Genomic DNA, 16,609 nt, shown 5'->3' on the forward strand with positions numbered 1-16,609 from the left:
CCTCCCAAGTTTCCCTCATATGCTACATCTATAGCTTTTCTTCTTCCTTCCTAATTACAACCCTTAAATAGAATTCGTGCCTCATATCGAATTTACCGAGTATCATAATTCCTCCAGGTGGTAAAGATACCTCGAGACAAGTGCTGGGCATAGAAGCCACAGGGCATAAATCTGCAAAGAAGTAAAAAGCTAACCTTTGCAAACAATATGGCTTCTCTCTCACTTACCAACTTTACATTTCCCTGTATGGCCCCGGAAGATGACTGGTTAGCCAGAGACGGGTAAGATTCCTCAAGGGAGGAACAACCTAAGACAGGCACAGTCGCAGGGGGGGCCATCAGGTGAGAATTTGGGGATCAACAGAGGTGAGGCTCAGAACCTCACCCCCCCTGCTTTGAGAGAAATCTTCTGCATCCGTGGATGTCTTGGTGCCCTTGTCTAGCCTGGATTAATACTTAGTCCATAGGCACACACCTGATCATCTGATCATCTACATTTGCCTTCTTACAGCACTAAACTATGTTTTCTACCTTTATCTTGCATCTACCTACCACTTCAGCATTTTATTAAAAATAAAAATAATAATAATAATAGGAGAAATGTGGGATCAACATATAAACCAAGTACAAAAATCAAACGAATATTCATATTTGACCTGATTGTTTATAGGTCATATTGCATGATCAAAACCGAAATTTTCTGTGATGACTGCCCTTGTACTGTTCACCATGTAAGAATTTATTCACTATGTAAGAATTCGTTCACCATGTAAGAACTTGTTCGTTATGCTTCAGAAGATTGGAGACTGACGAGAATTAGGCTTGAGATGGATTAATGATTGTACATTGAGCGTTGACCCCCCTATACTGAATTTTATTGTTGTTAACAACCATTTGATCAATAAATATGAGATGCCCTCTCAAAAAAAAAACAAAACAAAAAAAAAAAAAACCCAGGTTCTTAGTCCTTACTCATTTTCCTTTTGAGAAAATTGAAGACAGAGTCCAGCTTGATGGGGAAGAAAGGAAACCTTTTAAAAAGATAAGCAGCTTCTGTTTCTCTGATTGCCAAGAGTGGACTAAGAGCCTGAAATTGTTGCCAAGTAATCTCTTTAGCTATAAACTAAATATATAATTTTTTCTCTTTTCACAAATTGTATCTTCTCGTTGAAGTGCACTCTTCTGGGCAGTGATGCAGGTATGACCTAATTGTGATATGAAATATGTGGGAGAATGAACTTTTAAAGTAGTGCTTCTAAACCTGAGATGTTTGCAGTAGAGAGAATAAAGCTGGTTGATGCAAAAAAAAAATAATAATAAAAAATAAAAAATAAAAAGACAACACCAATCAAAAAGAATAAAATACCTAGGAATAAACCTAACCAAAGAAGTGAAAGACTTATACTCTGAAAACTACAAGTCACTCTTAAGAGAAATTAAAGGGGACACTAATAAATGGAAACTCATCCCATGCTCATGGCTAGGAAGAATTAATATCGTCAAAATGGCCATCCTGCCCACAGCAATATACAGATTTGATGCAATCCCTCTCAAATTACCAGCAACATTCTTCAATGAATTGGAACAAATAATTCAAAAATTCATATGGAAACACCAAAGACCCCGAATAGCCAAAGCAATCCTGAAAAAGAAGAATAAAGTAGGGGGGATCTCACTCCCCAACTTCAAGCTCTACTACAAAGCCATAGTAATCAAGACAATTTGGTACTGGCACAAGAACAGAGCCACAGACCAGTGGAACAGATTAGAGACCCCAGAAATTAACCCAAACATATCTGGTCAATTAATATTTGATAAAGGAGCCATGGACATACAATGGCAAAATGACAGTCTCTTCAACAGATGGTACTGGCAAAACTGGACAGCTACATGTAGGAGAATGAAACTCGACCATTGTCTAACCCCATATACAAAGGTAAACTCAAAATGGATCAAAGACCTGAATGTAAGTCATGAAACCATTAAACTCTTGGAAAAAAACATAGGCAAAAACCTCTTAGACATAAACATGAGTGATCTCTTCTTGAACATATCTCCCTGGGCAAGGAAAACAACAGCAAAAATGAGCAAGTGGGACTACATTAAGCTGAAAAGCTTCTGTACAGCGAAAGACACCATCAATAGAACAAAAAGGAACCCTACAGTATGGGAGAATATATTTGAAAATAACAGATCCGATAAAGGCTTGACGTCCAGAATATATAAAGAGCTCACACGCCTCAACAAACAAAAAACAAATAACCCAATTAAAAAATGGGCAGAGGAACTGAACAGACAGTTCTCCAAAAAAGAAATACAGATGGCCAAGAGACACATGAAAAGATGCTCCACATCGCTAATTATCAGAGAAATGCAAGTTAAAACTACAATGAGGTATCACCTCACACCAGTAAGGATAGCTGCCATCCAAAAGACAAACAACAACAAATGTTGGCGAGGCTGTGGAGAAAGGGGAACCCTCCTACACTGCTGGTGGGAATGTAAATTAGTTCAACCATTGTGGAAAGCAGTATGGAGGTGCATCAAAATGCTCAAAACAGACCTACCATTTGACCCAGGAATTCCACTCCTAGGAATTTAACCTAAGAACGCAGCAATCAAGTTTGAGAAAGACAGATGCACTCCTATGTTTATCGCAGCACTATTTACAATAGCCAAGAATTGGAAGCAACCTAAATGTCTATTGGTAGATGAATGGATAAAGAAGATGTGGTACATATACACAATGGAATACTACTCAGCCATAAGAAGTGGAAAAATCCAACCATTTGCAGCAACATGGTTGGAGCTGGAGAGTATTATGCTCAGTGAAATAAGTCAAGCGGAGAAAGAGAAATACCAAATGATTTCACTCATCTGAGGAGTATAGGAACAAAGGAAAAACTGAAGGAACAAAACAGCAGCAGAATTACAGAACCCAAAAATGGACTAACAGGTACCAAAGGGAAAGGAACTGGGGAGGATGGGTAGGCAGGGAGGGATAAGGGGGGGGGAAGAAGAAGAGGGGTATTAAGATTAGCATGCATGGGGGGAGGGAGAAAGGGGAGGGTGGGCTGCACAACACAGAGAGGACAAGTAGTGACTCTACAACATTTTGCTAAGCTGAGGGACAGTAACCGTAATGTGGTTGTTAGGGGGGACCTGATATAGGGGAGAGCATAGTAAACATAGTATTCTTCATGTAAGTGTAGATTAAAAATTAAAAAAAAAAAAAAAAGAAGGAAAGAAAAGGGGGATTACTCCTTAACAGGATAAAACTATTGGTAAATCAAAGATCAACGCATGCTTTAAATATCCTTAATGTTGATCACTTAAAGGGTGTCAGATGATCAGCTATGGAGGTACTCTTTTCTGATAATATTCCTTTCTCTTAAAAAAAAAAAGCAGTTACTGTGTGCTGAACTCCAATGAGTTCTGCACAGTGGTATAGAGGGCATGTCAAAGTGTGGGCAAAGGGTCTGTTTGTTTCTATGCAGAAGATCAAGGCCTGCTTGGATACCCAGAAAATGAACTAAGATACGATATGAGGAGGAGCTTCCGGCATCAGCACTCTCTGGAGGACTTGTGCCGGGGGATGATCATCAAAAAGCCTCCACAGGGATCCGGACGATGCTGCGGTTGTGGCTGCATCCAGCCCACCGTCTCCTGGACTTGCCATAGGAATGAGGAGGGAGATGTCTAGGCTGGCATGTGCATACAGTGAGACAACGAATTTGACCGGATCTGTACTGTTGGAACTCAACCAGGAGTTGGGAGGGGTGCAAGTTGTAGCACTCCAAAATCTCATGACTATAGACTCTCTATGGTTAAAAGAACATATGGGACGTGAACAGATCCCAGAAATGGGCTGCTTTAATTTGTCTGATGGTTCAAGTACAGTTGGACAATATCCATCATATCATAGATAAATTTTCACAAATGCCTAGGGTGCCTAAATGGTTTTCTTGGTTTCACTGGAGATGGATGGTAAGTATAGATTTGCTTTGTTTATGTCACCGTATTCCTATTATGTTAATATGTGTGTGCAAATTAGTTAGTTGTTTAAAACCTATACATACTTAAGGTACTATACAAGAAGATATGTCAAAGAAATAATCAATCCTCCCATGTTTCCTTCATATGCTACATCTATAGCTTTTCTTCTTCCTTCCTAATTACAACCCTTAAATAGAATTCGTGCCTCATATCGAAGTTACCAAGTATCATAATTCCTCCAGGTGGTAAAGATACCTCGAGACAAGTGCTGGGCATAGAAGCCACAAGGCATAAATCTGCAAAGAAGTAAAAAGCTAACCTTTGCAAACAATATGGCTTCTCTCTCACTTACCAACTTTACATTTCCCTGTATGGCCCCGGAAGATGACTGGTTAGCCAGAGACGGGTAAGATTCCTCAAGGGAGGAACAACCTAAGACAGGCACAGTCGCAGGGGGGCCATCAGGTGAGAATTTGGGGATCAACAGAGGTGAGGCTCAGAACCTCACCCCCCCTGCTTTGAGAGAAATCTTCTGCATCCGTGGATGTCTTGCTGCCCTTGTCTAGCCTGGATTAATACTTAGTCCATAGGCACACACCTGATCATCTGATCATCTACATTTGCCTTCTTACAGCACTAAACTATGTTTTCTACCTTTATCTTGCATCTACCTACCACTTCAGCATTTTATTAAAAATAAAAAAAATAATAATAATAGGAGAAATGTGAGATCAACATATAAATCAAGTACAAAAATCAAACGAATATTCATATTTGACCTGATTGTTTATAGGTCATATTGCATGATCAAAACCGAAAGTTTCTGTGATGAATGCCCTTGTACTGTTCACCATGTAAGAATTTATTCACTATGTAAGAATTCGTTCACCATGTAAGAACTTGTTCGTTATGCTTCAGAAGATTGGAGACTGACGAGAATTAGGCTTGAGATGGATTAATGATTGTACATTGAGCGTTGACCCCCCTATACTGAATTTTATTGTTGTTAACAACCATTTGATCAATAAATATGAGAGATGCCCTCTCAAAAAAAAAAAAAAGGCACAATAAATTACTCCATATTAAAATATCAAAAAAAAAAAAAAAGACAACACCAGATGTTGGTGAGGGTGTGGAAAAAGTGAAACCCTCACACATTTCTGATGGGATTGTAAAATGGCACAGTCACTTTGAAAAAGAATTGGTTAAACATATGATCCAGCCAATTCCATTCCTAGTTATATACCCAAGGGAAGTAAAAATACATGTTCACACAAAAATTTGTACATGAATGTTCATAGCAGCATTATTTATAAAATCTGAAAACAAGCCTAATGTCCAGCTGATGAATGGATAGACAAACTGGTATATCCACACAACAGAATATTATTCGGGCATAAAATGGAATGAAGCACCAATACACACTGAAACATGGATGAACTGTGAAAACATGCTTAGTCGAAGACGACATAAAAGGCTACATGTTGTATGATTTCATTAGATGATATGTCCAGAAGAGAGAAATACAAAGAGACCTGGGGATAAGGGTTGTGGGGTTGGGGGCGGCTGGGACTGACTTGTAATAGGTACAAGACTTCTCTACTGGTGATGGCAAGGTTCTGGGATTAGTGATGATGGTTGCACAACATTGTGAATATGCCAAACACCACTGAATTGTATGCCTTAAAATGACAAATTTTATGTTATGTGAATTTTTAATAAAAGTTTTTTAAAAGTCAAACATCTTTTAAAATAAAACATTTCTAAGAGAGAAGGAAACAATGTGTTACAGTTTAATTGTTGGTATTTTCCTTTTGCTTTCTTTTTTGAAAGTGCATAAAATAACAGTGTAACTTAAAGCCCCAGGCATCTTAGATTTGACAAAACATGGTAGCTACTAGTAGTCACTAGCTGAGTACCAGTCACTTATGGAGGACTAATAAATTCTTTTTGAAGAAAATGATGTCTCACCTTTTTCTATCAACAACTACAGTATATTTTAACTTCTGAAATTTTATTTGTTTTAATAATCAGTAGAAATGTAGAACTGCTTTGTTTCATATCTTTTTACTATACATTAAAATATGTAATGAATGTAAGATATGGGAGTGTAGAAAGGCATAAAAAGCTTTTCTACTTGGACCAGGTTTTAGAATACAAGCATAAATTTCTGTTTTTTCAAGTCATAAGTAACATCTCTATTTTTTAAGACTCTTCTTATGGAAATGTTAAGAAAAAATTTTTAGCTAAAAATGAGTAAAATTTGTAAAAGAAATTGTCATTTAGAGTTTCACCACCAAATTGTTAACCACTTTTAAATCTTGCCATATTTGGCTTCCAGTGTCCATCTATTACGTTTGTAAAAGTGACATATTCATTATAAAAATTTAGTAATGCAACAAAGCACATAAGAAATTTTGAAGAAATCACCATCCAGCTTACATTCAGACAGAAAAATAGATAGAAATACTACTATCAAATTGGGATGATACCATGAATGTCCTCTAATAAAAAGTTTTCATTTTATTTTTACTGAAATTCAATATAAGACCAGTGAATGATATATCAAACTTCAAATAAAATATTTTTCCTCAACAGTTAATATATTTTAAAAGATTACTCCACATTTTAGAGAATGTTGCTTTACCCATCAAGTTTGAGTGTTAACTATAAGCATCCATTTTAGATTTACCTATTGAACTCTCAAAATTTAACAGCAAAAAAACAAAAAAAAGTAATCTAATTAAACAGCAGGTAAAAAAGCATGAAGAGGTGTTTCACTGGAGGAAAGGGATAGCAAATAAGCAGATGAAAAGGTGTTGAACATCGTTTGTCATCAGGGAAATGCAAATTAAAACCACAATGAGATATCACTATATACCTATCACAATGCCTAACATGAAAAATAGTGACAACACCAAATGTTGACAAAGTATAGATGCAACAAATGAGAGAGGATCTGAAACTGAATCACTTGTACACTGCTGATGGAAATGCAAAATGGCATAGTCACTTTGAAAGACAGTTTGGTAATTTCTTAAAAGCTAACTATTTAGCTACTGTACAACCTAGGAACTGTACTCCTAAGATTTGTCCAAGAGAAATGAAGGCTAAGGTTCATACTAACTTTACTGTGAACAACTGTTCCTAGCAGCTTGTCCATTTGGGCTGCTAGAGCAGATACACCAGAAACCAGGTGACTTAGAAACAACAGTATCTGTTTATAACAGTTCTGGAGGCTGGGAAGTCCACGGTTCATAGACATCAAGGTGCCTGCAGATAGAGTGCCCAGTGATGGCCCATTTCCTGGTTCACAGACAGCAGTCTTCTTAATGTCCTAACATGACTGAGGGGTCAAGGGAGCTCGCTGGGGTCTCTTTAAGAGCACTAATCCCATTCATGATAGTTCCACCCTCATAAACTAATCATTTCCCAAAGTGCACATTCCAATATTATCACACCATAGATCATGAATTTGGGGGAGACACAAAAATTCAGTCTATTGTAGCAGCTCTACAGCCCTTGGATAAAACTAAAATAAGAGTTTAAAAATAGAAACAAACATGATATATACATAACATATTTTAGCAATAAAAAAGAATGAACTTTTGACACATACAACTTGGGACAATAAGGGACAAGTGCAGATGTGCAAGAATACTAAGTAGAATAACCTGTACATACCTGTTTTTGGGTTGCATAGGTGTATCATCAGGGCGATTTGCAAGATGTGAGATGGCCAGATGAAAAACTAAAGGCATATGTAGAACTGTGCTAACTTTACATTAACTTGAGGAAAACTCAAAAGTATTTCTTCCCATTTGCTTCAGTCTACTTCCACCTCCCTTAAGAATGGTTTCTAGCTTCCCTCATATAGGAATAATTTAACAAGAAGCATGCAAAGTCTAAATATTTTATCTTCTCTGTTGCTATTTAAATTATTTTCCCCCCCACCAAGAGAGTCTCTCATTGGTTATTGTATCTACATGTGAAGGCTACTGATTTCTACAATTTTATATCCTGCTACTTCACAGGACTACTTTTATTGTCTAATTAATATCACTGTCTCTCTGTTATCCAGTTTATGATAGCATCTGCTAAATCCAATTCACATGTCTTGACAAGTTTCTCCTTTTAATGCATTAGCTAATACCTCCAGTATAGTGTTAAACAGTGGTAGAAACAATGGGTATCTTAGTATTTCCCCATTAAGTAAGATGCTGGCTTTAGGACAAAGACTTACATATACACATATTCATGTAAAAGAAGTATTATTCTATTCTTTTTTTCTTGAATGTTTATATCACACAAGTGTTGAAATCTGTCCCAGGGCTTTATGGCGTCTGTGGAGATAAGCTTTTCTATTTTAGACCTATTAATATTGTGTATTATATTAATGTATTTTCCCATACTGAATTAACGTTACATTCCTGGATTAAATCCACCTCATTGTAGTGTATCACTTTCTTTATGTATTGCTAGATTCTGTTCACTAATATGTTATCTAGAACTTTTATATTAATATACGTAAGTGATACTGGATAATTTTCTTTTTCATACTGTATTACATCATGCTTTTACTTTTATTTGTGCTTTCTCCCTCTTGTGATAAAATTAGTTAGGTCTCTAACTTGTTAATTAAAAAATAGATTTTTGATTTATTAATTGGCTGTTTTTCTATTCTCTATCACGTTAATTAGTGATTTTATCTTCATATTTTCTTTGTGCTTTTTACTTTGTTGTTCTCTTGCTAGCTTTTTGGGCTGGACAATGAATTATTTTCCTTCATTTTTAATGAAAAAGTAAAAGTTATTAATCTTGCTCTGATTATTGCTTTAAGTAAATGTCGCAAACTGTTATGCAGACTTTTCATTGTCATATTTTAGATTCAGTTTATATTTATTAGCTATGTTTTTTTTCTACACAGTAACAAGTTTTCTTTGCTTTTTGTTTTAATTTCATGTTATTTAGGATGGTTTATTTTTTCTAGTTGTTAACGTTTATACAACTAGAGAAGTATAATGCTAGTTTCATTCCCTTCCCCTTGTAAGTTATTTGATATTTTTGCCTAGAAGCCCTGAATGTTTTCTTTATTATTAATGCCTAATAATTTTACTAGGATATGTCTTGGAGTTGATTATTACAGGTTAATTTTTCTTTGGTACTTTTTTAGCCCTAGCAAGTTGTAGATTTAGGTCTTCTTTTATTTCCAGGCATTTTTTTCTTGGATTACATATTTCAGTATTACAGTTCTGCTCCACTGTTAAATGACTCCACTTCTTCAGTGACTCCACTGATACATAAATTCGATTTTCTTTGATTTCCAATTCAACCACTCCCTAATCCATTTTACTTTGTCTCATTTTCATTCTCTTGGCTGTTTTCAATGTCCTATACTAAGTTCTCATTCAAGTCTATTCTTCCTTAACTTATAATTTAATATTTATTTCTGATATAATTTTGTCTTTTTCTTCCATTTCTTTCTAGAGTTTAATCAAGTCATTTCATTTCTTCCTGTTTCTTAAACATTTTTGTTCTTATTGATTCCTAATTTAAACATTTTTATCAGTTTTAAATGCTTGCTTGAGGCTATTTAATAAAATTATATGGTTGTATTATAGTATTTTTTCCTGTTTTACTACTGTTTTGCGGGGGAGGTTTTCATCAGCTGAATTGTTTTTCTCAATGTAGGTGAATTTTTTAAGAAGAGTAATTTTGAAAAAAGAGCGTTTGCTCCTCAGGATTTCTGTGGAGAGAGCTAGCTGATTTTGGTGGTTTACGAAATTTTAAATTGGAGAGCATCGTTCTGTATCAGTGTATCAAAGTATAGTTTCTTTACTGTATGGCTTTTACTAGAGGGGAAGAATGCTGAGGGTGGAAAGGATGTATGTCCTTTAATTTTTCAAAACTTCTGTTTTACACAATCCTAAATATAGCCCTTTTTGTTGTTGGGTTTCAGTTGGTGAATTTTTTGGCTAACACTCTTTTTTTTAATCACTTTATTAGACATTTTGGTATAAAAATTCCATAAGTAATATTGAATCTCTTACTTAACCTTGAATTCTTAAAGCCAATACTTTTTTACATATGTATATACTTTATATTTTAGAGTTGTTTTAGGTTCACAGCAAAACTAAGCAAAACGTAGGGGTTGTTCATAAATCAATCCCTCACTTATATACACACAGCCTCCCCCATTATCATTATCCCTCACCAAGTGGTATTTTGTTATTACAACTGATGAACCTACATGAACACATCATTATCACCCGAAGTCCACAGTTACATTAGGGTTAACTCTTGGTGTTGTACATTCTATAGGCTGGACAAATTTGTAATGATATTTATCCACCACTATAACATCATACAGAATAGTTTCACTGCCCTAAAAATTCCCTTTGCTTTACCTATTCATCCCTTCCCCCTCCTCTAAACTTTTCTGTAGTATAAAAACATTCATGATCAAATCTAGTCCTACTGATATTAAAATGCATATTATTAGAAATTAGATTAAAATCTAAATAAATGTGCCCCTTATCTGAAGACTGATCACAAATCCATTCATATATAGTTTTTTTAAGTATATGTATTCTAAGTTATGGCAGTGAATCCAGTTTATTCTCTTCCATTTACATTAGTACCACTAACACACTCTAATATGCTATCTTTATTATCCACATCATCAAAAAAAGATTCTTTTATAGTCAATATAACTATTTACTGGACAGTTAAAACAGACTTTAGGCCCTCTGAGAATGTTTCTACTACCATCTTAAAAGGAACAGAAAATTCAACTTAACACAATTTTTCCATTGTCTGAGCCTTGTAGTTAAATGAATTTTTATTTTATACTACCTGTACCTCACCTTGGTTCAAACATTCAATGACTTTCATTATGTATTTAGTCTACCAACAATATTTAATAGCTGTCTACTATGTCAGACTGGTAATACAATAGTGAAAAATACAGGTAATATTCCCTTACCCTCATGAAGCTTACATGTTAGTGGGGAGGTACAGACAAAAATCATAATATGGCAATATGGCAATATGATAAAGTGCCTGGGGTCAGGCAGATATGGAGATAGGGTGGTTATTTACAGTATGGCAGTCAACAAAAACTTCTTGAGATGACATTTGAACAAAGACCTGATAAATAGGTTATGCAAAGACCTTAAGAAAGAAGTTTCAGGGCACTGGAAAAGCAAGTGCAAAGATAGTTACGATAGGAACCAGCTTGAAGGAATAGCTAGGAGGTCAGTTTGTTGGGGTGCTGAGAACAAGCAAAGAATGGTATGATGGGGGGCCAGAATCTCAAGGACAAGATCATGTAGGAGGCCATGATAAACAGTTTGGATTTTATTCTGACTGTCACTAAGAGCCACTGGAGAATTTTAAATGAGGGTATAACATTTTCTGACTTATGTTTTTAAAGATCACTGATGACTGAATGAAGAATGGACTGTGAAGGGGCACGAATGAGGTGAAAGACCAGTGAAAAGACAGTGACAGTAGCCCATCCAAGAGGCTTAGGCCAGGGCTGCAGTGATGGAGATGCTAATGCAGCAGGTGTTGTATGGGGAGCTGATGAGCCTCGCTGATAAAATGACGTGCAGTTCTAAGGGGAAAGGGTAGAATCTAGGATAATGTGTACAGTGGTGCCATTTACTGCCATGGAACAGACCACAAAGAAATTGGAGGCAGAGAGGAATGCAACTTCGCCAGAGGTAAGGAACTGTCCATCTTTCCCTACCTCTCACACACAGCAGCAGATGTGGGACTGGGAAGAGAGAGAGAGAAATGTGAGCACCACATCACACCAGCACCACTTGTCCAACCCAAAGTGCTAGAGTCACAGCTCTTACCTATGCTGAGGTAGGAGAGAAGAGGGGAACCAACTAAGAGGTTGATGTTTTAAAAATGAATAGGCTGAGTCTTAAAAACTGAAATTTCATCATTGAAAGTGGCCCAAAAAATTATGGAATTGGACTGGGATGTTCAAGATGCAACAGATTGGAAAGAGAGAATGATAGAGCAAAGTTGAAAGCAGTAACAGGAAAAAATAAAACTCTCATATTTATCCCCCAAGTTTTTCAGAATACTTAGTAAAAGTGCCCCCAAAATGAATAAATGGTCAGTTATACTAAAAGATGTTGTGAAATTTAATAGGATGAAGACAGAGAACTGACTTTAGCAATATGGCAGTGATCAGTCACCTTGATAAAAGCCATTTTAGAAAGTGGTACAAACACAAAAACCAAATTGGAGTGAGTAAAAAGTTCAGGAAGTGAGGAAATAAAAGCAAAACAACAATCACTCAAGAAAGTCAGCCACAAACACGAGAAAAAAACAAGAGCAGACCATTATTAATCATAAAATGGCAACTTAGTTCCGAGCATGCCTCACAGAAATGTTCACTAGTTTTCTTCAATAATCTTCTGCAACAAAAGTATAGAAAGTGCTGGGAAAAGTAATTTTCAAATAGCATTTTTCTTCTTACCTTCAGTGATTAAATTTAATGTATCTTGTTTTCCATCTCCTTCCTGTGATTGACCAGGGTCTAGTGGCGTCTGAGAAAGGCTAGCTTCACCTGAGAACTGGTCAAGGCTTTGATGACTTTTTCTGTAAAACAAGAGTGAAATGCTACTTGAATTTCTTCTCACCAAAAATAATTTCTAGCAATATTCTTTAATGGTTTTCTTCAATATATTGAATTTCTGGTTAATTTCTCCCCTAAATTCTGTCTTTTTCACGGCTGTAATAGGATCTCCACTATATTTTCCCCTCCACCCTTTTTGGAGATCTTTTTAAAAAGGAAAAGAAAAACAATTGTCTAGCAAATTTAAATCCTTGCACCAATTTTTTTATTATCCAGCTAGTTAAGAAATTCGAGGCTTCTGATTATTATCAATTGTCAAAGGAGTAGAAAATATAAGACTTCTCTTAATGCAGAAACAAAATTGATTTAACTTAACAATGACCTAGTACCTCCTAAGCATTTTGAAGTTCTTCAATGCCTTGATATTTTTACAGTTTTTACATAACAATAATAAGTTACTATTATATATCTCTGTAATTTAGAAGTTCAAAAAATGTTGGGTAATAGAATAGCTGTTTGCTAATACACTATTAAGATAACTAACCTCTTTCCCTCATCTATTTACTATTGTGGGCCCTTTTTCTATTAAACAAATTAATCAGAAATGAATTATAATAGGAAAAAAATTAGCTATAAATTAAAAGTTAACAAGGTTTATTAACTTTCCTCATATTTGTTTTGTCAGGATTAAACCAACTCAAGAGATATAAGTAGGTTTGGTGTTACTGACATTTCAAGTAAAAGATCAGAATTCATTATAATTTCCCAATATAAATGATCCAGGAAAAGGAAGATTTTTTTCAGGTTCAGCATCTATTTCCCAAGGTAGACAAATCCTATCTAATTTTCTAGAGATGTCATATATTCCATGATAACGGTATGGGAAAGCACACATGAGTTAAATGATCTCTTCTATAGCTATTCTCTATTCACACACACAAGGAGGGGAGATATGAAACAGGTATCTGGTTTTTTCCTCTAAGAAATGAAGAATGAGGGTATGAAATAAGTTTGCTAGCTTACAAGGCTCACAGTGTTCTCAACTTTATAACGTGGTGACTTTTCAAATGTTGAGAGTATAGTTCTTAAATTATATTTTTAAGTAGCAGGAAATTCTACTATTGTAGGAAACATGATAATTATAGTAGATAAAATATATATGAGCTATACAACATATAATAATAAAAAAAGACACCTAATATTCATATGGCACTTGCAAAGGTTGGACACTGTTCCATGTATTATACATATATATTAACTTATTTAATCCTCAACTATCCTAAGATATTGAATTATTACTATCCCCACTTTATAGCAGGGGAAACAGGGGCACAAAGAGATTAGATTTGAACCTGGTAGCTCTAATTCTGTCCCCTAAACTACTATGTTATCTCCTCTCAAGAATATGGAGAAAAGATTTGGTTTCCTGGTTTATTAGAAACCCTTCTTAAGTACAGCCTTATTGGCTGAGACAGACTATGTAAACTATACTGTATTTAATCATATCACTGAAAAATTTGATTTCCATTGAAATCTTATTTCCTTGGCTATACAGAAAACAGGAACACAGGAATTTAAGAAAATAAGTTATAAACAAGTTTCTTACCCAAATTTTTTTCCTGTGCATAACAAGGAGACTTGTTTTTAAACTGAATGGCTTAAAATGAGTTTCTGACACTGATGTTTCATCAAAGAAAACTTGTTAAATTAGTATTATTAAATTTAAAAAATTATATATGGAAATATTTACAACCAAAATATCCAGAAGCAAAAAAGACAACTAATTCATTTAAATATTATAAGTAAGCACTGAGAGCTTGAGAGCACACATTCACAGTAATCTCAAGGACTGTTACCCACTTGACAGAGGAAAGCTTGTAAAATCAGTCTCTGGTAACAGCAACACAGAATGAACTCTTTGCATGACCTATTGAATTTCCACTTAGGTATTACACTTCCAAATCCAAAATGATTTGGAATCTTTCTACCCTTTAATTTGTCACAATTGGTGAACAATCCATGAGTTTATAGGCTTTACTTAACCAACAATTTGACTGTAAAAGTAGAATCTGGTAGACAACGATGTCCTGAAGCAGTAATGAAAATTCCAAGCCAGAATTAAGCACCTGATTCATAAGATATTAAGAACAGCACCACACAGTATTTTCCTTGCGTGAAGGGATTACAGACCATCTGGGAGGAATCTAATACAGCTGCTTTCAGAAATGACAAAGAATGGGTCGGGTTTCCACATTCCTACCTGATTCCAATGTAACTGGCAGCTCCATCTGACAAACACATTGCTGTCATGGAGTACACTGTCTATAGGAATTCTGTCTTTAAAAGGTCATCACTAAGTCCTACCTTAGAATTTTACACTCATTAACATCATACTATAAGATTTAAATGTAACTCACCAGACATAGCAAACCAATAAATAGTCTATTGCTATTTCTCAGAATAGAATCTTAAAAATAGCAATAGCTCACTTAATTAAAATAAAAGCTTGACAGTTGAGCCATGCATTATGACTATTATTCTATGCCATTACATTGTTCGATATAATTTACATTAATCTTGTAGGAATTATGTCATGTCATAAGCATTTGGGACAAAATTAAAATTTATAACATTCAATATCTAACTATTTAGACCTTTTAAATTACTCAAAAACATACTTCTATACACATAATTGGGTACCAAATAAAGGCAAATTAAAAGGAAACTGAGCAATAGGCCTGGATTCACTTATCAGTAAATATTATACAATCTTACAGTTTACACATCAACAAAAAGAAGTAATGACATAGATTACTCATTTGCCCAATAGATGTTATTAAGATGATAACAATTTATGTTGCTTGTAGTCATTGGGCAACAGAGAGTACGATACACAGAGACATTATCTACATCTAGAAAATAAAAACAAAGATATATACACTGTACATACCAAGGCACATGAATGTCCATGGAAACAGAGATATACTATTGTTTTTATTCTTGGCTTTATTTTCACAGAAAATGTTGAAGTAACAGAATAAGCATTTGGTATAGCAGAATATCTTTATACTCTTAATCTACTAAAATTAGTGGAAAGATGCCAGGGAGCCTGAAAGGGAAGGATATATGTGAGTCCTTCCATATATATATATATATATATATATAATGAATTCTGATCCACATATATATATGTGGATCAGAATTCATTATAATTTCCCAATATAAATGATCCAGGAAAAGGAAGATTTTTCTTCAATTATCAAAAGAGCTAATGTTCCTTATAGATCCAAGTGAAACTTACAAGCTGTGAAAGATTTTTGCAGCTTTAGTGTTTTAGGGAGCCCTACTCCAAAAACATTAGGAAGACACACATGGGAAGGAGAACCTCTAATAAATCTGAAGTGATTATGTATACTTATCAGATGACCTTAAGAAAAACTAGCCTGAAGTAGATCACGAAGGCATATAAAAGTGCATAATTCTCAATAATCTTGTGAATGATAGTCAAATTGGGAGACAATGGTAAATTTAGAAGACTAAAAAAGTTTAAGCAGAAAATGTAAATATCATGACAATGAATCTGATATTTGGGGATGGGGATAAATGGATTAGACAATATTCTACCAAATATTCATCCAAATATATTCATCCAAATTATACAAGATTATATAATCAGTATCTAACAAGTTCATGTGACCCAGGCTTTACATATAAAGTGACATATTAAAACAGAATTTACTGGAAACAAAGAAGTATGCTCTATATATATATTTAGGAAATGTGCTTTATATACTTACTTAGAGTTTTTACAGAAAGCCTGTAATGTTTAAAAAATGTTTTAATATGATATTCCCAAGTTTGAAATAATGGAAAAGATAAAAAATCAAGAAAATCTCATTTTACCAGGTCTAAATAAACAAATAAACTAGAAATGATGTTGCTTAAGTTTTACAAATATTATAGTAAATGGAAATAAATTTAAGATCTTCTTTTGTGAAAAGGATCTTTCTATGAG

The 16,609-nt window shown here is 34.7% G+C and overlaps 1 protein-coding gene across 6 annotated transcripts in view; it reads right to left on the minus strand.

Moving 5' to 3' along the window:
* The window catches only part of RUNDC3B (RUN domain containing 3B), a 180,677-nt gene that overhangs the window by 10,539 nt on the left and 153,529 nt on the right, over window positions 1-16,609 (minus strand). For all 6 annotated transcript variants that reach the window (XM_036990695.2, XM_036990696.2, XM_036990694.2 and 3 more), the window contains one exon: window positions 12,496-12,617. In XM_036990695.2, coding sequence (XP_036846590.1) covers window positions 12,496-12,617 — 122 coding nt within the window. The remainder of the gene's footprint in view (window positions 1-12,495; window positions 12,618-16,609) is intronic.

The sequence above is a fragment of the Manis javanica genome, chromosome 6, assembly GCF_040802235.1.
Source record: "Manis javanica isolate MJ-LG chromosome 6, MJ_LKY, whole genome shotgun sequence".
Taxonomy (NCBI): domain Eukaryota; kingdom Metazoa; phylum Chordata; class Mammalia; order Pholidota; family Manidae; genus Manis; species Manis javanica.